Raw genomic sequence first — 27,675 nt, 5'->3', positions numbered from 1 at the left:
TTAACACACTGCTATACTGATAATTAATGTTTAAAAATACAAAACCATTATGATGGGAATCCACAAAAATAACATTTATTAACAAACTGGTTGATGTACATACATGAGGATGTGCAAGGTAACGTTGTCAAGATAGTACTATACTTTTATCTCTAAATTCATGTACAGTAAATCGAAGATGCTGTGCAGACGAAATGATGGTATACGGATACCCATTGAAAAGAATAAAGTTGAGCATAGCCTTCCAGAGTTTAATGAAATGGAATAATGGAAGCTCCTCTTAAATTCACAAAAGTTCAATGACCGATTAGAAATCTTGAAGTATCCGATTCAAGCATGGATTGCTCAAATATTGACGAGAAATTGTCAAATCTTACAGCTATTTTCAAGTCATGATTCCATATGATAGAATGTAAATTTGATATTATCACTTACAAAAGTAATTTATAATTTTGAAACAGAACATTTTCAATAATTAGTAAGTATCTCCACACGAAACTATGAACCTAAAAGATCGATAAAAGTAAAAAATTTGAAAATCATAATACAAACGTTGAAGTTATTATATCCAGAATATTCAACCACTTTTTTTTTCATTTCGTTTTGAATTGTCAATGAATATTATTTTTGGGGATGCAAGTAATAATGTCTTTTAAGATTTTTTGAAGCCACAAATGACAATTAGTACTTAGTACATATTAAAATGAGCGTTTATTGCTTATATGCTTTTTATTGTTTCGAACATTGTCGTACCATCAGAAAATTGTTTTCTCTCTATGAGACGCCTATGTATTGTGAACCGCCTCAGGTAGGGTGACTCAAACTTTGTTCTTTTCCGTCTCAAATCTGTAAGGGTTCCTGCTATACATTAAGTTTTTATAACATACAACTATATAATTAAATATTGTAAATCAAACGTCAACAAACGAATCTGCAGTGTTAACAGAAAATTCAATAATTTATACTCGAAGTTAAATTATGGTATTGGCATACACTTCCAAAGTGAAAAAATAATATATCTATATTTGTTTTCTTAGCTAGAAATGGCAATTAGAAGTTACTCAAATCACGCGCTATATTTCTCTATTATGGTTCATTAATACTGGTTTTATAGAAATTTTCAGTGACTTGTTGATTATTTGTGCCAAGGAATTTCCTTGATTGTTGCGTTGAAACTTTACGTTGAGTGAAAAATATTATATTTCTAGAGAATATTATATAGAGAGCACACGCAGTTTTAAAATAGCCACGCACATGCTAGCCATGCTACAACAGCAAGAATATAAAACTTTAGCATAAAAATCACAGCATATCTAACTTATATAAATGCAATGTTACAGAAAATATACTTAAAACTTATTTACATAAACGATAAGATACACCTAAACTCCAATGTAGCTATAGACAGATTGACAAGTTCGAAGTAAATACCAAAGATAATAAAATTACTAGTTTATAAGTTAGCAATTAAAAATTTAAATGAATTTAACTATTTCGAGAGTCGCTATTAAAATTATTAAAGCTTTCTTCTTTAAGCTCCATTTATTCATTTACACTATGTAAATACGCAAAAAACGCGATATAAACTGCAGGTAACAATGTAAACAGAATCACATTAATTATTAAGTTTGACGCAAATTGAAATAATTTTCTGCACAAACTTTTTTTCGTTAATTTCGGGTCTTCAATTTGTGATTCAACAACTGAGATTTCAGCTATATTGGAGTCTATTGATTTTTTCAAGACACACTTTTTTACTAATGTTGAAGTGCGTTCGAACCCAGAATCTATTGGACCCTTTTCTGGCACAGATGTGTTAAAATTTGGTTGTAATGTGTCTAGTTTAATATGACATCGATTTTTCATCTGTTGGTTTACTTTTAAAATCGAAGACGCTGTATTAGCCGTACTTTTTAAAATGGATGGCATTTCAAGATTTTTATCAGAGCAATCAGTAAATATATTGATCCTAGCAGGGGAAGCATCATTTTTTATGAAATAAGAATTATCAGTTACAGGTGGAAAGATCAAATCACTTTCGATCATATTATTCAATTTTGAATCCGACGTTCTGTCAATATTTGAAAACTTAGTATACTTTAGCTCGTCACTAAATTTGTCATTTACTTTCAAAGAGTCATCTTCATATGAATTACAACTGTTACACTCTGATGTTGGGTTAATTGTAAAATTCATAGTTTTCTTTTCAGTTGTTCTACATTCATTCTTATCTGACATTTCACGACTTTCAACATTACCTTCAGCTGTGATTGATTTTGATAGTGAACTTTCCATGAACGAAATCTTTTTTTTAGCTTTATTATCAAAAGTACCAGCCCAATTATATTTGGAATATTTTTTTATGCCAGAAATGGTTGACCTTCTGGTTTCGCATTTTTTGTGTGGCGGAGTAGTTCTATCGGAAAACGTCTTGTTATGCATGGTGTTGATGGATACAGTGCTAAGAGTTTCGCTGTATTTCTTTTCAGATTCAGCTTCAAGCTTATCTTGATCACTGTCAGAATTTTTTGAATTTTCAAAATTTAACTCATCTTTCCAAGGAGAATTATAGGAGTTCTTACCAGAAATTTGTGTCGACGAATTCAAATTAGAATGACTATCGTAATCTGGATTGTTATTCAATTTATCATTTATACTGAGCGTCGTGTTTAATGTTGCATTGCTGCCTCTCCAGTTGTGGCTTAATGTGAAGATTGAATTAGCCTTTGTCATTGCGTGAGTATCTGTTGCAAAACCCGATGGGCAGTGATATTGTTACCAAGTTATGCACAATACTTACTAAGTTAAACTATCGAGAAAAAAAAAAACTACCCATTTACATATCAGAATGCACGTAGTCAATTTCGTGTTTGTACTGAAAGTTTGGAAAACTGTTTTTCAATACGGTAGGTCTAGTATCTTTATCATTGAGACTGTTCTACTGAATTATTACGCAAGAATGTGACAGGAAAATCAGTAACCCCAATTTGTTGAATGGAAATAATTGTACAAATGTTTGTTATACAAAAACTGGAAGTTTGTGTGCACGTGTTACTATGACACGTATTAAAGGAGCAATTGTTGATATTCAGTACGGAAGCATAAAATTATGCCATACAAACATGTTGCATAAAAATTTAGACAATTACGAAATTGCATCAGCAGTAAGTCTGTCACTTTAGGACACATTTACCCTGTGTCTAAAATATTAAGCTGTTGGTGGATACCTAGATTCATTAGAAATTCATTATCCATGTACAAATACGAGCGTGTATTTTATACACAGCATATAGCAAATGTGATAAAGGATCGACATACCTTCCTGATCATAGTCCACCTCGTGTGTCGCACTGAAAACGCTGTGCGCATCGTTTAAAAACCGAGTTGTATTGTCAACCACAAGCTTATGCGTGTCCAAAACTTCTTCCTCTAATAACTGTAGCGCAGATACTGCTTCATGGAAAGTATATAAGTCCTGCGATAACTCTCCCTCCTAACGAAAATAATAACAATTTTTCTCATACAAAGTAATTGAATCAACAAATTGAATTATAAAGAAACTCATGGTAATATGATATGTAGACTTTAATGGAGTATCTTAAAACAAATTTTTTACTTACATTGAGTGATCTCAGCTGTGCTAAATCACTGTCCGATAGAACGCTGTTGTTCGAATGGTCTTCTATCTTTAAACCTCGTTCATCGTCATCTGTCGATGGTGCCTTTACTTCTGTTGGATCTGTTGCAGCTAGTTCCTTAACTCTGTCTGCGTACCGTAATGTATTAAGAGAATGTTCGCAGGAGCTCATTCCTGGGCTGATCATAGCGATCTATGATATCCAATAAATTGCAATTAAATAATGAATAATTTCAATTGGAAACAAACTTATAAATGTAATACGTCTAAAAAGTGCTTACCATACAAGTTTTTGATTTTTCTCCGATAAAACTATCTCGCAGAACCTGAGTTAGCTTACTAGCTCTGAATGGCAAATGTGTACCCTTACGTCCCAGTGCACGGATACATTCTTTGAGCGCTAGCAGTGATTTGTTGATTTCAGCACCTTCCATTCCTGATTAGTGAAAAATCGAATGATTATATTTCATTTATGAATGCCTTTATTCTCAAGATAATTAAGATTGTTCATAACCAAAACTCACTGGTTTGTCTGTTAGCTGACGATGTATCAGCTCCCCTTTCATTACCGGCAAGATCGATTAGAGAAAACTTTCCATGAACCTTGTGGGTTCCTGGTGTCCGCGCAATTATTTGAAAGACAGCATGCGACCTCGAAGAGTTAGCATTGGCGCTAGTTTGCCCGCTAGTTCTGGCACTGTTTCCATGTTGAATTAATTTCAGTACTTCATCACAAGATTCCACAACTTTTTCAGTCAGTCCAACTATCTGGACCTGTGATAAAAAAATTATTACAATTTTATTCCAACATAAATATTTTTCAAATACGAAATAAATGCTAGATAGTGTGTCATAACGACTGAAGTTTAGTATTATTTCTGAAAAAAGTATTACTAACCTGTTGTTTCCCGTCCTCCAGTACTCGGAGCTTTTCTTTTTCAGCGAGCAGGTCAAAAACTTTGCCTGAATAAATCTCAAAAAAACTTGCAGAGATTATCAAATTCAGTGGACGATATTTAGTGGACTTTAAATACTTGAAAACGTCTTTAGCGACCATAGCATATATTCCTTTCTTGCAGTCCTGAGTTTTTCCATTGAAGTCTCCACCCATCGTATGAGTCTTACCGCTTCCGGTTTGACCATAAGCAAAACAAGTAGCCATTCCACCCTCAAAGATAGTTTGTACTAATGGCTTGGCTGTATATTTGTAGACTATTTCATTGGTACAAGTTTCATCAAAAGCGTAATCAAATCTGAACAGTTGATTTTCCAAATATTTGGTTAAATCAACCTTTGCTTTTGGTTCGTGAACGACCATCTGATCTTTACTGGGAACACTTATAACGTCCACTTCTTTACGATTCACCTCCTTACGATTTAACGGACGTTTTCGAACACAAACGGTTATTTGATGGTCTTCTACGGCGTCTGTGTCTCGCAGTGGTCTAAAGTCTATGGTGTTTTGATACTCCCTGAAGAAAAATAACGAACCTGTTAGCAATCATTTACTTTTCGTATACATTTCATTTATTTTCTTCTCGCAGCTTCGCAGCGTGAAACTTTATCAGAATCAAAAATACGGTAATTACTATTTTGATAACGCCTTTCAAAAGAACGATGAAAAATAGTTACCTAATCATAGCAAGGAATTCCCAATTTGGATTTCCAGGATCCAAGTTCATTAATGCTTCTTTTTCCTCCTTCAGCTCTGCTTGTCGCTGCCTCCTCTCTTCTCTGTTCTTTTTTAGCCTTTCCACCTCCTTGACAACGTTCGACCGTCTACCTCTTCCATTTTCGATTTGGGCAGCTTGTTGTTGTTGTAGTTGTTGTTGTTGTTGTTGAATTTGCAATTGCTGCTGTTGAGCCTGTTGTATCTGCAATTGTTTCTGCTTGCTCATTGCCACAGTGGAAGCACTTGATGGTGCTGGTGTTACCGGAGTTGGTGGGATATTCTCCAATTCCCGTCGAGTAAGACCTGAGATGGAATCACCATGTCCGTTCACAGATGTAATGGGTGGAATTATATTTGTCGGCCGCCCCGCTCGAGTGATTTGTCTATTTGGAACGGCTGAAAATCGTTAAGAAATATTTAGTACACTGAGCATGTCTAGTTTTGTGTGTATAATTTTCTATCATCTGTATACTTGGATCGAAAACTCGACAAAAAAAAAAGAGTCTGTGTATTCATTCATAACCGATAACCGATTGTACCAATACATGTTGCAAGTTTTACTAGATGCAAAGATAAACGCAAAACTGCTAATACAATGAATGGCGCAAGTGGACAATAAATTTTTTGTAAACAATAAATTTATCCAAAGAGTAATGAATGCATATGCATATCATTTAATTCAACAGTTGTTAATTTTAAGTAACGTATGATTTTATTTACAATTTAAAGAACGTGGTACAAGCAACATAAATTTGTGTCGATGAAATGTATATGTAGTTATAAGAGCGAGGTGATTAATCGTTACAGTAAATTTTCTATGTACATTCTGTTACGTTGAAAAATGATATACATATGCGTGGTTTAAAATTCGAAATATCTGAACAAAAATGCGCAAGTAATATGCGATACAGAATAAAAAGAATGAAGGGTTTACCATCACTGCAAGTATCGTCTTGCGTCAAAGCTTGAATAGCGTTCTGTCGTTTATCTTCAAAGATTTTATTCTGTTTCTTAAAGCAGTACGTGATTGGATCGAACCTCATTTCGGGGTAAGCTATCAGATTAAATTCGCGTGATATGCAAAAATTGAGGAGTTTCACGGACGCGTAAAAATGCCAAAACGCTCCGTGAGGTTGTTCGCGTTATACTGCTCGAGGTCCTTGCCCTTGTACGTTAGATATAGAGCCCGAATATCGATATTTCCATGTGAACACACGTGAGACACATTGGAACTTCGTAAAAGTCAACGAATCACGATAGTCTCGCCGCCTCAATCGCTACAAATCAATTTTGTCAAAGGCGAAAAAAAAAGAATTAAATTACGTCAACGGCTAAATAACGCAACCATATGGGAAAAGTTTTTTTTTTTTTTAAAATGTTGAATTATGGAAGATCTAGCGGTGAGCAGAACAAGCCGCTTTTTTTCTCCCTTGCGGAAACAAAAATCTCAAAATCCTCAACGGGGGAGTGAATTCGTCCCCACATCTTTTGTTCTTATGGGAATTCAGCATTATCTGTGAGTTGGAGGCTTTTTTCCGTGACGGCTATGCGGATACAACGGAGATAACTAATCCTAAAAAAGAATTAACTATACACGGTAATACATACACTTACCTTTGACTGGAATAGACGCTCTCGTAGTATTCTGCAACCGAGTGAAAGTAATATTTTGATTAATAAACTGCGTACATAAGTTTTTGATTTACCACAGTGCGATCAAGCAAAGGTATGGGGAAAACAGTAAGTGAAACCAGTGCTGAAAATACATGAGTAAACGTTTTGAAAGCAACGTGTATGATACATGACAACAATTGATTACCTACATACATGTGAAACTGGCAAAAAATTTGGTTCGCCTGTATCTTTTGCAATGGTAGAAATTTCACCTCTCGTAATTCAAACTTGCGTCATCTTTCAATATATTTCACCAAAATAAACAAGTTGTTCTACTTGTGAATAGGATTGACATTTGCAATCTTCAGAAGCAAAATGCGTGGGACTTGATTTACTTATTTATACATATAAGATACAAAATTACGAGAGGTGATTTTCACTTCAAGCAATTCGGATAGCTGATGTTTTTCTACGATTATTTTGTCAATTAATTACGTTGCATCGTAGATATTTATACAAACTGTCACAATTTTCTTTTCCCACTACCTTAATAACGTAACATGAAACTTCAACATCACATTCCGTGCAAGATATATATTTATTACATGTCTGTTCGTATCAAAATAAGCAACATAAAGTAAGGTAATACGATATTACGAATGACTTTAAGAAATTTATATAGTGCGAATCTATCATCGATGACTAATCTGGTTTAGTAACGACTCTGATGGTCGAGAATGTGAAAGTACGTTTTTTTATCACATGAATTTCAATTGCAATGCTGGGGCTGGTCGTAAAAATAATTCACATTTTTCTTCATGATTTTTTTTCACCCGTCCTAAGACACAATACTCAATTCGTTTAATGCGAATAGTGCAGTTGCACTAATTCTAAGACAAACTTGACACGAATTAATCATACCTTCACCATTCGAAGTTAGCCGCGAAATTTTAAACGTACAAATACAACGTTTGAAGAATGCGAATTCCATAAACCAATTCGGATTCCGAGGCAAAAGTTCGGGTATATCGAGAGGTGTCAGCGTAAATCGTGTACTCGATAATCCCGAGACCAAACAAAAAAGGCAAGAAGTTCGACTCGTAAAGCTAAAAAAAACTGACACACAGGTGAAATGATCTGCGGCATAACCTACATTTATTGAAGCGGTACAATTCAACGCATCAAACGATATTCCTCAATTAGCGACAAATTAAGTATTAATTTCTCAGAAGGAAAAAAAAAACCGCTGACATTGTAGAAAAAATTCTCAATATCGAGTCTGTTCAATGTCAAGTTCGAATCCGGCGCAGAATTTTACAGCTTCAGTTTTGGCACATAGGCCAATCGGCGTCCTTGCCTAACAAGCCTGCAGTACAACGGAAGATTGAGCAAATACGGCGTTACATGTGAGAGTGAGAGAGAGAGAGATAAAGCGGAGGTAGAATGGAGGAGAACAAGGTTGGGAACAATGTCAGGGTCGTAGGTGAGGGCGAGAGAAGGAGTTGATGGTGTTTTGGGGTGCGCGTTACCGAAAGCCGAGATGTAACTCGTACAGGCAGGGTTGCCGAGCTAAGACCATTTCTCGTGGTTTGTTGAGCACCGGAACGTCCGAGCGAGCCTTCATCCTGGTTTTCGTACTCGTCAACGCCGTCGTCCTCCTCACCGGAAGAGTCCTGGTGTTATTTATTTATTTTTTTCGTTCAATTTCCGGCGCATCGATTAGGGTAAGAAAAAATCGTGATATTAAAGTCGGTCGCAAAGAAGAATAATCCAAATTTAAACGAATAGTTGACGCAAACAAAGTGAAAGAACATTGGACGATAAGATTTCACGAAATAACATTAAATGAAATATATGAATATTGAATGTGCAAACAGTTTTTCAAGCAGAGAGTTATATATATATATATATATGAAAAAAAGTAAATCAAATACGAATCGATCAAAAGATGGATGAAAAATTACGAAAATAAAATTACGATCACGAGGGCGGAGGATCGGAGGAGATACGGATGGAGAGTACAAAGAATAGTAAATTAATATTTCGTGGTAAAACAATGTAACGGGGTTGTCGAGGTGGGTTTTTTTTCCGATTTCCAGCAGGACATGATCCATTGCCGATGACCAAGTTGAGTCCAGCGTCCACGTATGATAGGCAAGAAAGAAAAATTATTTTGTTAGTAATTGGATTCGAAGTCAGGGGTCGAATAATATCTGATTAACAGAAAGCGACAATGCTATATCACCGAATTAAATATTCCTCGATCAACTTAAATTATTATGTAGTCACACACCTGTAGAATCAATATAACATAAATAACACGTTGTGCCATGTATAGGCGCGTACATTACGACCTGCGTAACCTTGGAAAATGATATCGCATACAGTAACCAAGGAAATATGTCAATTTCGCAAGTATACGAGTAGATTCCGCAATTCAAGGAGTATATTGCGGAATGTTTAAAAAAAAAAAAAACAAAAAAACAACGTCGAAGAAATTTTAATAGAACCTCCTTCGACAAATGCGTTTCGTCGTCTAGCCGTAATTCACATGTGCGACACTGCCAATATTCTACATAACGCATTACACACATATTTGTATACATATTTCTACATACTCTCGCATGTTATATCGAACGTAGTCAACGGAACTCTACTTATTGACACCATGCAGCTCGAAGCCTGAAATAGCGTGAGCAAATCTAAGACCGGCATTCGATTGGCTGCGTTGAATAATCATGGGAATATTTTAGACGATATTTGAAAGTTGTGAGTTTCATCACGTACCCAAGAGAATAAATAGTTCATTCTGCGTAACGATTTCGCCGTGTCGTCAAGCATTTGCTCTCCCTCTGGTAACGAAATGAATGAAAAAATTGTCACCTTTGAAAGAGGCACATCATGTATTATATGATTGATCTGAATGCGAGTTTAAACGGTTGACAGTGTGTAACTGCAGCAAAGTACGCGTAATTGAGACTGCAGAGACTTGGGAGTTTAATGGCCTTTGCTTTTGGACGCGTTGGTCCAGACGAAAAGCACGCGCAAGAAACACTTTGAACAAACTTAAAACGCGTGATTAAGATGAGAAGTAAATGAATGTTGGGGTCGAAGATTACACAAGAATTTTCAGAATTCGAACGATTAAAATTTACTGTGAAACTGCACTGCTGAATCGAGCTAATACGAAATATTGTACGACGCGTCGAACACAGTCACTGTCGTATCAAATTACAAAATAACAATAGACGGTGCGATTGGCATTTTGCAAAAATATACACGAGATTTTACGTGTTAAACGACAGATAACGGTAATTAATACAAGGTTTAAAAAGGAAGTTTCTACCTGAAAGACGAATAAATACTGGAACATGAGGCGAAATATCGAAGCACGAATGTAAATTCTTTCATGTGAGCCGAGGAGGTTAGCCCTATCGCTATGGCAACACGTCAACAAAATTTATCGGCGAGTCAATAATAAACCAGCGACGCTACGAGTATAATAGTATTACGGTCTCCGGTACGGAAATCCTCATCGAAATGTCAAGTTGCTGCAAACTTTTCGGACCATTTATTTTGACGTAATAAACGATAGTTGGTGCTTTTTTTCGTTAGTCGTAACGAACCAGCGATTCTCATTGTTGATCATTTTTCATTTATGCTATAATACTTTAGAGGCGTAAAAAGGCGAAAGATAAAACCTCACCTTATTACGAGAAGGCATCATGTGATTATTCACTGGCGGAGGTGGGCCCATCGTTTTCGGTACCAACTCTGGATTTAAAGCCAAAATCGCATCGATTTCCACCTGGAATAATAAAAATGCTTCGAGATAAAAAGGCATGCAAGGAACGCGTTGTAGAAAAATGTAATTCGCTGCAAAGAACCGTCAAATCTGATTTGCCGATACTGAGAGATCTGTGAAAAAAAACAAGATTAAACAAAAGCACGTGCTGTTTTACGGACTCGAAAGGGCAACGACCCAATACCGAAAGACGTATCTCCGATTGTTTAAAATTAAACACGACCGAAGCTTATAGTTTAAATAACACAATCCCCACCTTTCTACGCGGTATCATGCTCTGGGGAGACATTTTAAACATGTTTTAAACCTCGAAGTAACGCACTCTCGACCGAAATGTATGCACTCCCGAAATGTTTGCGTTCTCAAATTACATGTCAATATATAAACGATAACATCGGTTGTTAAGCCGGATTTTTTATTTTTATTTTTCTTTATTCTCGTCCTCTCCTGTATCGCGACACCGAATAAACGATTAAAAGTTATTCGCAACCGATGGAAAAGTAATTCAAACCGATTTGAATAATGACTGCGAATTGATGGGAATCCGAGATGTTGACGGGTTACGGCCTCGGAACCAACTCAAACGCTCGACGCCTGTCGAAAATAGACCGCTGTGTTCCCAATCGCAATACAGGTCGGTCTCGCCATTTCGTCATTGCATAATGAGATTAGGGTAGAAAATAGCTCCAGAACCATGACCTGACCTAGGGAGATTTTCCAAGAAATTCGTCGAGAAGCAGAGAAATTAGTTAATCGATTTTACGCGTTAGGCTAAAAGGAAAATGCAAAAAAGGAAACGGTAACCGTTTTGACGAAGGTATTTCCGTTTTTATAAAGTTGAAAAACTAGTTCGAATACCTAATTCACAACACTGCGTTGCCGCCTGGAGAATGATCACCGACGGAATGCTTCCGAATCCACAAACGTGGTAGCTATAAGGTATACTCGGTGTTAAACTGATCGTTAATCAACGTAATTGCGTCGGGGAGTTAAGTAACTGTAGCAAATGCAGGGAACACCTCGATTCAACCGGCAGGGTCTAACAATAAGTATGTTCGACGAGGTGTTACGTCGTTGCGGTGTGTCAAAGGTCTCACAATCGCGCTAATCTGGGTCACTTCTGTTAAACTTTAAGCATTCGGGCTATTCTCAAGCGAAGATGCTAATGACCGAGCTTACCTTTCTAGCGAATTGTACGATTCGCCTACGTCGCTTTACAGAGCTGGGATAGTTATACGTTTAGTGGAAATTTCAATGAGAGTTATCGTTCGTTTTACATCGTATCGCAATTCATGAACCGTGGAAGCTACCTGCTGCAGAAATGCTCACCAGACTGAATGGAATTTTTCTTCGGATTACGGACAAAGGTTTAACACGTTGATACTCACCGTGCGACTCGAGGTATCGATTTGTACATTCTGCAAAGTGTGCTGTAACTTTACAAGTAGACGGAGGAGTTTGCCCATTGGGAAATTGTTAGCGACTTCTTGCTTTAAAAACGATTTAGGATCCTCGCACGAGATTGTATAAAGGTGCTTTTTTAACTTGCTCTATCATCACAACCTCAAATTGTTAACAGTATCGTATAGTGTAGATCTTACTTTGACACATCTCGAAGGTTTTTTTTTTTTTACTTATTGTTGGAGAATATTCAATCGTACAATTTTAAAATTGCGTTCTTTGCTTTGGTTACCGAACGGAGATGAAAAATTCTCAACGATCATTTAAGCAAACAAAAATTATAATTAATATTTATTCAATGACGAACCTCCTTCCCTTTGGTCTCTCCTCTCTCAAACCATTCGACAGTGACACTCCGTTGCTCCCAGTTGACCCCAGACACGATAGCAGAGTGAACGCGTCCTGAAAATTTAAGAAAAAAGCATAAAGACATTAGTAGTATAACTCGCGTATGTAACTAAAAATTGTTTCTAACAGTGCATAAGAAATGAACGAGCAACAATTTCCTGAATCAATTTCAATTCAGTTTAATGTACGATTGAGCCAATAAGTCAGCCATCGCGTGGGTGTGAACTCTTTATTTTCTGCCCTGTCACTCACAATGGTTATAAGATCTAATTTTGTCTAGTTCGCCATTGCGATGCGAGTCCAAAATTGGCCAGTATAACCTAAGTGGTAATCCCCTAAGTTGTGCCAGTCATTGAAAATTTCCACGGTATGAAAGTGATCATATAAATAGAATATTCTTGCATTTATTGCGTGCTTGGCAAATATGGAACGGCAACTCGGTTGAAATTATAAAAATTTGATTAAAAAACGTTTGAATTTTTGGTGGTAAAACAAATAATACTCAATTTCCGTATACGTTGCTCTGGTACAATGATGTAACGTTAGCAAATCAATGTAAAAACGAAGTTTTCAAATATTATTTACTATTATAAACTTTGGTTTAATGCACGTAGCTACAAGCATCTGTAAAAGAGCACCTAATTATGTTACAACTTATGACCGGGTTTCTTACGCCTCTAAACCGCTATCAATGTCGGTCGCAATTCTAATTTACCATTTCCGTGTTCCTTCAATCGTTCGTTAGCGAGAGCCGTTTCATTAGATTCCTTAATTTTCGTTGCGATCTTTGGTACCTCTTGAGGTTTCAAGATTTTACTTTGACGCGGTTTCTTGGTGACGGTTTTATCATCGAACCAGGGAATTTCGAAGCTGCACGAGTTCCTACTTCGGTTGATCTCCGTGACCGGCGTAGTGACTGGACTTCCAGCAGGTTGCCGAAATCCATACTTGTTCGTTTGGATTTCCGGAAAGTCCGACGATTTCTTAACGACGTTTGGTTTCGACCGGGGCAGCCTCGATATCGGCATAGTTGCGCGATGCGGGTTTTGTAGAGTACGTCGCTGCTTCTGATTCGGATCATTAGATTCCGCTGACTTGTCGCGTTCAATTTCAGGCAGAACGACGTAGGCTCGTTCAAAATTTCCCACGTCAGAGTCACCCGAGAATGGTACCATTCCCGTACTATCACCGTTCCTCGACGATTCCTCCGTCTTATTCAGTACAACGTAAGAAAGTCCTAATTTTCTGTCAACACTTCCTAATGCAGTAGAAACGCCCTCCGTCGCCTGGCGCGAGTCCTGCAGGTCGATATCTTTGACGGTGCGAAAACCGAAGCGATGATCCCCCTTCGTACTTGTCGTGCTAAATTTGTTCTTATTGGATGCATTGGTGGATGATTTTTTAACTGCAGACACGGTATTTTTCTCGGTGGATTGGGGCGTCTTTTTAAAATACCTCAAGCCAAGGTTTCCTACGTTTCCGTTGTTCGTGTCTGTGCCGTGAATACTCCAGCGTTTCGGTCTTACCGCTCCAGGATCATGATCGAAGTTTAATGAAATCCGTTCGAAAGAAGGATCGTCGGTGATATATTTTTCATGGTCAACGATCGACGATGAGAAATTACTGCACGAAGATTCCGCGGCAAATTCACTGTTTTCATGAACTATTTCACACTTTTTATCCGGCGTTGACAACTTTTCAGAATTTTTGATACCGGCCTCGACATCCACGTGTCGATTATTCGACACATGACCCGCATCCTTCAGGACAGCTTCATCCCGGTTTGAAGAATTTAGCTCTGTGCTCTGGGCCACCGGTTCGATCGCGATGGCGTTTCGATTGACATTTGGCGACCCAGCGGCATTTTTCTGTTCCCCTTTCTTGTTTTTTCTCTTTTTCCCACGTTTTCCCGCGCTTTTCTGCCTCACATCCGGTTCCGAGCCGGCGCTCCGAGCACCACAAACGCATTGTGTCAACCAACCCATGCCGGGGGTGCCGGGATGTCCTTAAAGCTGATAATTTTTTTCTTGGCAACAGGATTTTCACTTCACAGTCTTCATGATGATCGGCATTATTGTCTGTGTTCGCTGCGTCAGCTACTGTGTGCGATTAATCTTACGGTAGCTGACATCGCTGGTCAAGTTCTTCCCGTGACATTTTCACATGTATCGCCTGAAAGACGACTGAAGTTCGTTACAACCGGTGAACACAATTCTGGACATTCGCACGCTGCCAACGTCAGGCCTTTGACGGCACAACTCGCAGTCCTTGTACCGATACGCAAAAAACGTCACAACTTGTCACCGATTGACGTAGAAAAGGGATAAAAATTAGGAGTAAAAAAATAACCGATGAACCACTTTGCGCTCCGTCAATTGCTTCGTATCAGCTCAGGAGCGAGCAATCAACTGACAGCATCCTCTATACCAACCGATTCATAAACGTATTTATTATTCAGAGCTTCCTTTACGCTTGGCGCGCAAGACCCGTCCCTGTATTTTCAAGCCTGTGTCGTCCGTGTGTGCACAGTGTTTATCCGCATTACGCAATCATCTTTCGTGCATGGCCGAAGAGTTTTACGATACTGAAAGATATATCCTTCTCGATTTCGTGGTTAAAAAATTTCGGACAATACAGTCGGGTTCGTAATTTCTCGCCGAGTTGCGGAATAATATCGAAAGTTCTGCAATGACAATTTTTCTTCTTTCAATTACTTATACGCACGAATCACTGTAATTTATAGAATCTGCAATTAAGTTTATTATTCAAGCTCTCGCCTCTCAGGAGAATACGCTCGAGAAGAAGCCTGAGAAAACATCCTATGGGTATTATAATAGCAGAGGCGAGAATTACTCAAGGATCTCGACGCGAGCTGCTGTGAAGAACTTTTCAATTCCACTGTACGAGAGCCACATCGCGGGTATGGAGAAACATAAAACCTCGGATATTGAATTTCAATATGAAGAAAACGAAGGATTGACTGGACCCAGCGTCCGTGATGTCCGTTGAATCCGTGACTAATCTTGAGACTGAGTTACTCAGTCAAGCCTCGATTTCAACCCAACGAACATGCCCTCCCATTGATTAGCGAGACGTCGATAATGACACACATTAGCGGCAACTAATTCACCGTTAATTTCTAGTTAAAGCTAAGAATAAAATACATAAAAATGTCCAGACGTGTAAGAGCGTTGCACACGATGCTGCAGTCCGCGTATTACGTTTATCCCCTGCTACTTAACGTACGTGTATAACAGGGCGTTTATAGGTGCAGTGTGTATGGTACGTGTGTTGGGATAGCGTACGAAAGAATACACGCAGCGATCAATTGGCCGGTATTGAAACGCGCGTGGGTGGCGCACGAAAAGAGAAGTGAGATAGATTGACAGGCATTGTTCTATCGGCTGGAACCGGGTAAGAAGAGAAGAGCTCACTCGGTATTCGAGAACATAAAATAGGTTCAACCGTATAAATAATCGATGATGGTATTTTTTCCCCCCTTCCTACTTCGGAGTGTCCATATTTTTTCCTTTTTGTCTACCTCGCAATTAATTCGCGTTTAATTATCGGACGTCTGCAGAGTTTCGAATATTGCCAATGATAAAAAAAAAAAACAACAAAAATGCAAAATTTAGGATTCAAGGCTAAATGTTGCAAACTACGGTGCGTCGATCGCAACGGTTTATTGATTTCATCGAGGTTGTCTGCTGTATAAGGTGTAACTTATCAGTGCTCTTCACGACATCACGGAATTCAGCTTCGAGGAGAGACCTTTGACCACAAGGACATCGTCAAGATCAGAATTCAAAGCCACGATACCACTACTGAAGTAAAATATCTTGCGTTTTCAGAAAAAAAGGTCTTGCGGCTTCTCAGACAAACCACGACTAACGGGTGACCAATGACTTCATCTTTGAAAAATTACAACTTTCGGATTCGGATTGACGGACACAATTATTGTAGTATAGGTACAAAAAAAATTATGATCCCAGCAGAGGAAGCCGTAAAATTGACGTCAGCCTCGACCTTCACCCCCTTGGCAACGGGCGGGTCACCCTAGCCAAGCTATAAGTCACCCCTGCTACACTCAACAAGCAGCTTCGCGTGTGTATAGATATACGGCAGAAAACGTTTAGAAGAGTCTTGACAGACGCAGCGATCTGTCCGCCTTGACCGCGAAGAATCAACTCACTGATCTGAGAAGTTCAAAGTACAATTGAGACCTTAAGAATGGTGTGAAGATATTTTTTTCTTCATTCTACCACTTTTCTTACACTTCCCCTCTCGTCTTTTGCAATTACTTCTATTCCTGTATTTTAGAATTCACGTTGTTCACGTGACCGCCAGGGAGCCTGTGCGATTCCGCTCCATTCGAGAACGAGAGAAAGAATTATTTTTCTCTCATTCGACGGGTTATTTTCGTACGGGAAACTAAATCCAGACGACGCCTAAATTCGGAGTAGTTAACTTTCGCCTGGAAAACATTTCCACAGCTGGGACGGTAGATATTATTCAATAATAATACAGTTACTCATCTATATAATACGGTAGGTATTGTAAGGGGAAAAAATGATAGTACCTACAAGCAAGAACACTTGTAAGAAACACTTGGTTAAGCTTCAAGAGCATCATCTCTAAGAGCTCTCGCCCTATCTCGGTATATTCGTTACACGTTCTTACATAACTATCTCTTTTATTATGGGATCTAAGAGCGAAATTATGAGTAACCAAAGGAGGAAAACCATGTCAAGTGTGTAATAATGAGAAGAGAGAAAGAGCCGAACCCTTCGTTTTGATTTTACGTTCTACAATCTAATCTATCGACACTGTACAATGACATGGATAAACCTGAACGCAGAGTACGAGTAAAAAAATAAATGAAAACGAATAACTGTGTTAACGAATAACTTGTACATCGCGATTGAACCAATATTTCGGGACACTGTGATTCCGTAGGTTTGTTACAGTAAAATTACAGTCTCATTCAGGTGCGTTACGTAATAAATGGATCATTTCTTGAGATATAAAACTATAAACAATGGATATTCGAAATCCTGTCTTTCTCGCTGGATGAATCCAATTTTTGAACCGTGAGACGAAGAATCGCGGAAGAATACTGTACTCATTGTCATTTTCAATAAATTAAGGTGATGTGAAATTGACGTGAGAAATGGATTCGACACCGAGGTCTGTTATAGATGGATAAAATATTTGAAAAAAATTCAATTCCAATGGTGAATTACCGTGCATAACCTATTTACAATTGACAATTGGATTGTTTGGAGGGACCGCAGTCGCTTTATGATGCATTAAATTTAACCAGTAGCATCCTGTCCGTGATCTATCAAGCGGTGCAAAGGCACAACAAACACACAAACGTTTTCGTCGACTGCACCTAAAAGAAAGAGAAAAAAGGAACAGAAAAAAAATAAAAAAATAAAATAAAACCCAGAAAGAACATATAAAAAAGGACTAGAAAATTCCCAGTCGACGATGCGCGACGAACCGTTCGCAACGCGTAGAACATACACGCACACGAACACACACACGCCTCAAAATTCGAACGTGGAAGGCTCACGGTACATAACGTATACGTAATTAAAATTCACTCTACGAAAACCACAACTGTAAATCCATGGGAATCTGCGATGCTCTGCGAACTGTGGTATAAGAGATCTAAGCCCGTTTTACGAATCAAAATATAAACGGCGGACTAAAGTCTGCGTAAACGCGTCGAGGAGAATCGTGCCTGAATTCTCCTTGAAATATTCACCGGTACTGCCTTTTACGGACGCACGAAACGACGGCCATATTTAGGACTTGCGTTCGATCCTTGACATTTATTTTCATCATTCGCTCGATTCCTCCGCACGAGAGCTGAGCTGAGCTAAGCCGAGCTACCAGTCGACGAAATTCTACTTCGTCACCACTGTTTGGGCTGACGGTACGTTAGTTAACGTGAATATCACGCTGCTGGGTTATATTTATTAAATATTTCATGTTCGAGTAATGAATAACACATCGAAGTGTAGGAATTGCAGTTATACCATTGCAGCAACGATCGTCACACATATGCACTACTACGGTACTCTAGAGGAACTCGAAAAAAAATTCAGCAATACGTTTGTAACGATCAAGTACACGTATGGAGCGATGGCGAACGCAGAGATGAACAGATGCGCTATTTGGCATGATGAACGGATCAGAATGAATGTATAAGGATTACCTAGGCCGATATTGCTTAGGGACATGTATAGGAAAGAGTGAAAAATAGTGGCGAAATATAAGCTCTGCTAATTTAACTCATGCGTGATCGATGCGGTGAGACGACGAAGACGAGGAGATATCTAATTGATTGCTATAGTTTGCCTGAGATTGCAGCGCAAATGAATGTTCCGATAAAATTAATCACGCCGTGTTAAGGTATAAGGTATGTAAGGGAGATTCGTTAATTTGGCCAATAATTGCAAGCAATTACCCTCGCAATTTGAGATCAGTCACGGTAATTAGACCGTTTTAAATGGGGTCTCTAATTGAACTTGAACTAAAAACGTGGCGTTCTCTCAATGTTACATAGTAACAAAAATTCAAATGATTTAACCCCTTGTAGCACAAAATCGTAAATTTTTAAATAAATAGCATTTAAGGACTTGTCATTAATACCTTCTGTATGGATTTTGTAGGATCTTATTTAGTTTGTTACAGAAATTTCACAAGGGGCTACAAGGTGTTAATGGCTGGAAAAAAAAAAATTGGGAATCTTGATCCGTTCTACGGAATGAATAAGTTCGCCAGTCGTACCGAGCGAGTCGCTAGTTGCTAGATGTATCGTCTTACCTCTTGACTTAATTTTTGTCTTTCTCCACCTCATTCAGTTTCGTTTATCATTTTCTTTTACTCAGTCGGTAATGAGGGGATCCACAAAGATTTACAGACCGACCGATCTGACCGATAAAGAAGCGCGTTTCTTGCTTAATATTCAACGACGAAAATCCATCAGCATGGCAGTGTTGGTGTAGATAGAAGAGGAGGAAGGAACAACACGTGTCAGCAACATGTAATTCATGTGGGCTGGTCTCTAGGTTTGCTAATGAGTTTACTCCTGCTTGCGTTCTTGCGCCGTATGATCTGTTTGCCAATGACGTAATTAAGAGAGAGGAGAGATGATGAGAAAAATCCAGGCGAAGGACCTTGCTCCAACTCTCTATGAGATAATTCTCTGACTATATATGAGATGATCTCTCGGTAAAGTTGCAATGTATAAGCTTTAATTCACGCAGTTTATAAACATCCACTGCCCTTGGTTACAAATTCAATTGGCTAATATTCGAAGACTGTTTTGTAGAGTTTAGCCTTCTATCGACGGTCATCTGCAACATTATCGTGCAAACGTTGAATTCGCAAGCTTATCTTTCCCCTTCGACTATACATAAAAATCATCTCTTCGTATCTGAACAATTTTACGATCTTTCTTGGCGGAAAGAGAATAAGTAGACGTCCTACGATGAACCCGGAGAGTCTCATTGATTTGATAATCAACTTTCTTCCACGTGTTATGCAAACACAATCCGCGGTCAGTATCGCAACTTACCAATGATTAATGACGTATTCTTACATCTCGAATGTGTTCAATATCTCGTACAGAGGGTTTCGTTTCCATTCCGTATCTACGGAATTTTCTTCTTCCCACTTTTTCTGTTATTCGCGGGTCAACGGCAAAAGCCTCGCGAGCTTTTTTTTTTTTGCGGTGGGTTGATTTTCAACTGGAATGGTATTGTTGGTGTGCGATGTGTCACTTCGCACGCTAAGCGTACGCACGTATGGTTATAAGCTCATCGGTGTATGTGTGGACATTTGTGTAAGATGTGACATAAAGTTATTGGATTAAAAGTTGGCACCGAGCCAATAAGCGACTTTGAAAGCAAGCTGTTCGCGTTATACAGAATCCTCTCGTACGACAGACCTAGTTTACGGATGAAGTAGATCGCTCGAAATTCTCAGGCAGTTTTTCTTTTATTTCAATTTCTTGTTTCAAAGCTTCGCTTTGCCGCTTTGCTTATAAAACATGAAAATACATTTTGCAGGATAAACTTGAACCAGTACCCACTAACTGAACTGATCACTGTAATCAGACCAAATTCATCAACATCGCTGTACGATTTCTAAACGAACACAACGACGGTATTAGTGCATATAATAATAGTTTTTAATTTTCAATCATCGTTTTTCGGTGTCGTAGATTATCTTTCGTCCGGTTTGATCCTGATTTAATTACAACATTGAATTATACCTATAGATTGGTTTATTGCTTGCAATTATAAGCTGCTATAAGTATACACCTGTCTCAATTAGTGACGCGATATTTATTGGGTAGTGATAAATATTTATTACTTTTTGATAAAATTTTTCTCAACGGTATAATCGTCAAAATACATTATAGTAGTGTAAGATAGTCGTTCAAGTACGGTGACGGCTACGACGCTGTTCGGAGAATGAGGATGGTTTGCCTGATTTTCGACAATTGTTTTAAACCAGATATGCAATCATCGAGGCCTGATATATAAACTCGGACAAAGTTGTCTAGGTCGTTCGGTGCCGCCGTAAGGATACCCGACCTTATAAGGTGACATCGCCCACGTGTTGACGAGGCAATCGCTTACTCCGAGTATAGCAAGGACAGAGCCATGATGCCGAGATCATTCCTATACGTAACATTTCTTTCATCCATTATAATTTTTTCGTTAACAAGCATTATACATTTTTCAGAAATACCCACGACGATTTGCAAAATACCGTTGCATCCTTATTTGACGAGTATAACATCGATCTCACAAAATTTCTATAGGCTTATCTTCATTATAGTTTCAGCTTTCACATATTACGATACGCTTCGCGAAATCGTGAATGATAAATGGATTTTGTTGATATTGTCACAGTGAGATATTTATTTTTTCTTCTCTTTTCGCTATAACAGTTCTAATAAATTACTGAATACCGTTGTACAGGCACAGTCTTTGCAATAAATACGATTCATTCTCGACGCGTTGGACCAGGAAGCGCAAACATATACGTATAGAATTAGAAATATTTGTAAGATAAGAAAAAAAGGGCAGGCCGGCAACACCTACACGTGTCTCTTCCTCTCTGGGTAACTTCAGCTATGCTTATAGCGTATGTACTATACGTATACCGGAGCTAATTAGCCGACGTTTGACGAGCTGCGTGTTACGTTTACACTCCTGGAAAATTGAATAGGGGAGAGAGAAAAAACTAGCGGTAAGTATGCACGATGAAAATTAATTGTAATTTGAGAACAACGCCGATTTATCAGCTGCAGGTGTAGCTACAGATATATAAGGCAAGCCCCAAGAACATGTTTAAACGAGTAATTAAGGAGAGACCTTAATACGATCGCACGTATTCCACTTGTTGTCCACCGCGAACGCATGTGCACAGTGTTCCATCTATTTTTAGTACTTTCCTGGTACTCAACTATCCGGCCTATGTCTTTCATGCTCTATATGCTACATTTAAAATAGAACGCCGGTTAAAACAGTTTCAAATAATTCCCTGCTCTTGAGAATTAAAAGAAATTTCACCACTTCCCCGCTTGAGAAATTACTGCGGGGATACCAAAATAAGGGCTGTTAAGAAAAACCGAGATGAAATGTTACTGCGTGGATAATAAAAGGTTGGAATGAGATTACTTCGATCGATTAGACTCGAGAGCCAGATAACAAGACGACGAGTTGATATTAATAACGATTAATCAGTGCTTGGGCCTACAGTGTAGTTCACAACGAATCGCGCAACATTGTCCCACTGACATTTTGAATGGAAATGTTTTTTTCCCACCAGTGTGAACGTTAACAATAGTGAAGTTATAATTCAAGCTGGATTTATAATTCAAGCTTCTCGCGTTCTATCGATCTTGGCATGTTGCGGAGTGCGCGATGTTTCGAACCGAATATAGATATCTACATTTTTTTTTCACAAACGGGATCAATCGAAGTTTAACCGCATCCGTAACGCCAACGCCGGAAGTAAGCTCAACGTTTACGGCCTCGCCTATATAAATTTAAAAGCACGCCGCACGATTCACCAGGTTCCACGGTAACGATTTATCGAAACTGTTTCATCGTGGGTATTGGCAAAACGTTCTCGAGGAAGAAATAAAGAAAAAAAAAAACTACCTGGTATTCCTAAAGCATAAGCGTGTCATTGCAAACGACTTATTCGTTAATAGATAAGTTAATTCTTTCTCTTTATAGAAATACCAAGAAAAAAAAACCTAAATCTGATGAGCAACTCATCGAATTTATTCAACTAGAGTAATATACATTTCGGTGTTTGATATCGTCGTGAAGCAGTGCAGATTATATTAACGATAAAAAATCAGAGTTTCACATAATGATTAATATTCAAGGATGTAACTACGTGCATATTAGTCAACTGGCGTAGAGTGTGATAAGATAAATTTTTCCGTATAACGAGATATGTATTTAAAAGAAGTCAGTAACGCTAACGTAACGAATTGTGGGGGTAGAAACCACTGTTTCGTAATTTTATAGTAACCGAGGTAATTGAGTTTTCAAAATATGAATACATTTTTCCTTGTTATAATTTACCGCACCGTCAGACGTTCCTAAAATTGCGAAATAACGATTTCTTCCGAAACGTGAATCGTTACAATAACGTTACCAACTTCATCGTCATATATTTTATTGCGTATAAACAAGGCGCGCGCAATATTTAGGAATGAACGAATCAATAAAAATATACCCACGCATACATATAAGATATATGTTTGACAATACGTAGCCGTCATACCGCCGACCGCATGCTCAAGAAAATAAGTTTGTAATTTCGACTCAATTGGTGGTCAGCTGAGAAGCCCGCCAGTCAACGCGTGGCTCGTGGGTGTTTTGAGTGAAAGTCGATACTTATGTCCAGGCCTAATGCGGGCATTGTCAAAAAGTGAAGACTGCCAGGATTTATCAAAGGCGAAATTCAAGAACTCCCGTATACAGTTCTTCGGTGTCACGTTGAACTTTACCTGTATTCCGTAAAAAGTAAATAAAATTGAATTAAGCAAGAAATGTCCGAGTTTTCAAATAACCATCACCGACTTTTGTAAGGCTCACCAAAACACCCATTTACCTTTACGGTGTAGCAACTTAAGAAGTGAAGTTGGAACGTGCGTATTGTCAACTTGTCAATCGAAGTTATGCACGAACTTGAAAAGTGGTAGAAATAAAGGGAATACCTTGGAAACATTATTTCAAATCTCTTGTACTACGTGTGTACGACTATCAAGCGATTAAGCACGGCGCGCTCTTGACATTCATCCAATAATGAACAGCCGCCTAAATCATATTTATCTCAAGGATAATCGATGTATATACCAAAATATCCACTAGCTAACGACTGGAGTTATCGTTTGTCGAAGGAATAATACAATGTGGTAGGAATTTAATAATAACAGAGTGAAGGAAAGGTTGTAGGCATGTCGTCGATTTACCAATTAATTTCAAGTACTATCCTCTACGCCAAAAATAATCCACTTATTAATTAGCACGAAGAAAGATTACGGGGAGATAAGCATGAATTGTCTAACCCGGCTGTTTTCACAGCTCCTTATTTTCCCTGCAGATATGAATCGGTTCTTCGAACTCGTATAATAGTTAACCGGAATTGCGAATGCGTGATATGCCTAGAATACGGATATATATAGTAAAATTTTTGAATGGTAACAGTCGGAAATGCGTGACACAAATGGAACGCGAGCAAAGAGAAAAAAATAATAATAATACGAAAGACGAATCAACGCCGTGTCGCAAGCATTGATCAAACCGTCCCGTTTTTCTTTATCGAATTCTGCAAACAAAGCGACACATTTTGCACGAACAATCTCTAGATCTTTGCCAGCGGTCTCTCTCGTTCGCATCACCCGGTAGCCTTTGGATAGTTGTGCACGTGGACGTATATACATCGAGGGCCACACGCAACTTCGCCCATGCACACGTATCGGGGACCAGACTCTGGCCCAGCGATGTATTCGTTCAGGTACAGAGAGCTACGTGTGAGCACACATGTAACTCGTAACACCCATACGCAAAGGTTATTAGCAAACCCTCTCCTTTCTTGGCGACTACTCTTCGAGTGAGTCATTCGACAACGTGCGGCGGACGGAGCAGCACAAGTAAAGTAAACGGATAAACTCTCGCGCTATGAGCGCTATTTAAACGATTTTGCGAGAGCGTGTTCCGCACAACGCGGCCAACCAAAATTATGACGATCTTACGGAATGCCCGTACGCGCATTGTTTTGTTGATGGCCGGCACGTTCACACCTTGCCGAAGAGTAATTTTCCACAAATGCATCAAACAACTCCTGCCCAACCCTCGTCGGTGATGGAGACCTATGACATGCTGCTTAAATGACGCACGGTTGCATTACGATCATTGATTTACGTCCATTTACGATGTAGTATTGATGTTCCGCGCCGCATTGAAACCTCGGATAATCCTAGACTGAATTAGGTATTGCACTAGAGTCGGGGCCGGGTGTATAGTTAGTTGTATTGGAGGATTAAAAGAAATTTACATGTAATTGTTTCCATTGATTCGTTTTTTTCCCCCCTCACAAACGTAAGCTACGTGATTCGTTCAATTTGCTATTTCCAGACTGTGTATCTTTTCCATTACAATCCCGACTGCGGTAGCTTGACTAGGTACGGAGAGTTTCGGGTTCCGGGTAATGATACCTACTATGAAGAACATGAAGATCTGATAGAAAATTAGAGTCCAATAAGACAGCTCACAGTGTAATATGAATGTTGATTGGCTCTTGCTTGTAATATTTACACCTCCGGGAGTCGAATAAGGAAAATGCTACTTCACCGCAGAAGCATTTTGTTACCCCTGGAACAATTATTATCCCATCGCTAGCTATACGAGAACTGCGAGCAATGTATAATTAGTTGCAAAGAATCATTGCCGGAGTGAGTGTGTACCTATGTGATGTTACAGCACGTGACGAAGGTGCATTCAAGAGGCGCCGCACTAGACAACGCGCAATCTATCATCGCATAATCCTACTGCTTTGTGCCTTATAAAGGACGTGAGTAATTCGGCAAGAATACACAGATTCATCACAATTTACAATCGACAATATAACGAGAATTGAAGAGGATTCGGAACATTCGCGTATATGACGCATGAATGATTAGTCAACGACTGTGGTCGCAACATTTTTTTACAAAGAAATGGTTGGGAAACAATATGAGCATTGAACTCGTTCAACTTTCCATGTCAAATTTATCTTCATCGCGTTTTAGGATTACATCATCAGTGTTGATAAGACAGATATTCAATTGCAAAGTTGTTAACCTCCTCCGACGGAGAAACTAATTATCCGTCGGTAATCGGCGGTTTAGGCGTGACGGAAGCGAAAACTTGATTCGATTGAAAAACTACACCGTAGATAAGGAATGACGATAATTACCGAGTAGATTAAAATGACATTCTAGTGAATAAAAGATGTAATTGCGAGATTAAGTTTACCTGGCGAAAAAAAAGCGTAACAAACAATTTTGCCCAGCCTTTCATCAAAATCGCGTGGTGGTTAATAAACTCTTACTCATGGCCGAGAGCCAAATATTTCAAATACTTGTAATTATATTTCTGACGTTGGTCGTAAATTTTGACGCGTAATCCTCTGTAATATTGAACACCGTGAAATTAGGTTGGTAGAGAATCAATTACAACACTATGCGTGAGATGAAAAGAAAAAAGAACGGAGAAATGATCATCGGTGGCGGGAATGCAACCGTCGTATATCAATTGTAATTATAAACAATGTTCATAAACGATTAGTTCATGTTTTAAGGGGCCGGATTTGATTGGGATACGTTACTGAATAATCTTTCAATATGTAACCTGTGTATTAACCGCGTACTAGTGAATAATCACTGCGATGAATATAATAAGGTAATTGTTCGTCACTGTGTCTGTTGCCTACTTATTAATTACTTTACTCCAGAATAAAAGACTTTCGAAACTCAGCTCTCGTTATACTCTGATAAATAATATTCCGACCGAATAAAGATTAATCTGAATAGATGATAGCCAGGATTTTGGCATCGACGGCGGTTAGGCATGTATTTGCAAAATAAGCACACCTAGAAACAAGGAAAGCCAGAGGTGCACGCGGCACGTGAGATATAACAGGATTTTGATGCTTCTGGTTGAGGGAAAATTGGTAGAAAATAGGGTGGATCGATCGTAATTTGGATCGAACAAACAGATTTTCTAAATATGGAAATACGAGGTCGCAAAATTAACCGGTTAAAGCCAGCCAAGGTACCGAAAACCCACGCACGGTTGAAATAAAGACACGAGGAGAAAAAATGGTCAAAGGATACTCACCATCTGTCCTCTTAATATTTATGCTGGTACCAGCCTCGATGTTGCACATGTCGTGATCCATTGTCATTTAATAACGCGCACGATACACCATGAAATGTTTAATAACGAGGGAAAACACCGCGAAACGTGAGACAGTGGTCAGAAATGATCACGGCTCGGCAGCTGACTCCGGCATAGGAGGCTTTTATTCGGTTGACAGTTACAAAAGCGTTTGCATTCAAAATTCTAGAGGGCCGCCCGTGCTATAGCGACGACAACACGATTCGACCCGGCAATGTAATCGGTCGAAAATAATCACACACACTTCGGATACAATTTAACGCTCTCAAGGTCACTACCTGGCTTGAGAATTACATCGAAAACAGGCGGATTTCACGGGAAAATGTTTGGTTTTGAGCCGGGATACTGCCAAGTGCCAGTGTCCGTTATTGACAACGAAAAGGCACCGAGCGCCAGGTTTCGGCGAGACTCGCCACTGGCACCATCTGTCTGTATTTCTCGAATTTCGTCATCTACCGAACGATGGCAGCACCTGTCACTGTTGTTCGAGAAGAACGTCGTCATTTGAAATCGGAGTAAGAGTTAAATCGGGAGTGAAATTATGCAATTTCATCGTTAAACTTATGCGCGCTGGCGTGAAAGAGTGTATCCATGCGAATTCTTCATCGAGACATTACATGAAATTATTGAAAACTTTTGCATATTTTTA

At 38.7% G+C, this 27,675-nt stretch overlaps 1 protein-coding gene and 1 long non-coding RNA gene across 18 annotated transcripts in view; both read right to left on the bottom strand.

The window, feature by feature from the left end:
* LOC124297566 (kinesin-like protein KIF2A) overlaps positions 1-27,429 on the bottom strand; it is a 50,149-nt gene extending 22,720 nt beyond the window's left edge. Inside the window, exons 1-12 of one of the 17 annotated variants that reach the window (XM_046748815.1) lie at positions 13,253-15,193; positions 12,497-12,591; positions 10,630-10,731; positions 8,453-8,596; positions 6,918-6,954; positions 5,270-5,705; positions 4,536-5,109; positions 4,162-4,411; positions 3,919-4,073; positions 3,621-3,830; positions 3,319-3,493; positions 2,658-2,744 (exon numbers count right to left, since the gene is read on the bottom strand). In XM_046748815.1, coding sequence (XP_046604771.1) covers positions 2,658-2,744; positions 3,319-3,493; positions 3,621-3,830; positions 3,919-4,073; positions 4,162-4,411; positions 4,536-5,109; positions 5,270-5,705; positions 6,918-6,954; positions 8,453-8,596; positions 10,630-10,731; positions 12,497-12,591; positions 13,253-14,522 — 3,535 coding nt within the window. In that variant the 5' untranslated portion in view covers positions 14,523-15,193. The other 16 variants (XM_046748787.1, XM_046748798.1, XM_046748823.1 and 13 more) reach the window with 16 other exon arrangements.
* On the bottom strand, positions 16,576-18,337 carry LOC124297755 (uncharacterized). The gene is made up of 3 exons (XR_006906663.1): positions 17,799-18,337; positions 17,322-17,385; positions 16,576-17,242 (listed from the first exon to the last, which is right to left on the bottom strand). It is a non-coding gene; the product is annotated as an uncharacterized LOC124297755 (long non-coding RNA).
* Positions 27,430-27,675: the final 246 nt, after the last annotated feature.

Source organism: Neodiprion virginianus, chromosome 1 (assembly GCF_021901495.1).
Source record: "Neodiprion virginianus isolate iyNeoVirg1 chromosome 1, iyNeoVirg1.1, whole genome shotgun sequence".
Lineage (NCBI taxonomy): Eukaryota > Metazoa > Arthropoda > Insecta > Hymenoptera > Diprionidae > Neodiprion > Neodiprion virginianus.
This window is presented reverse-complemented; position numbering and strand designations above follow the sequence as displayed.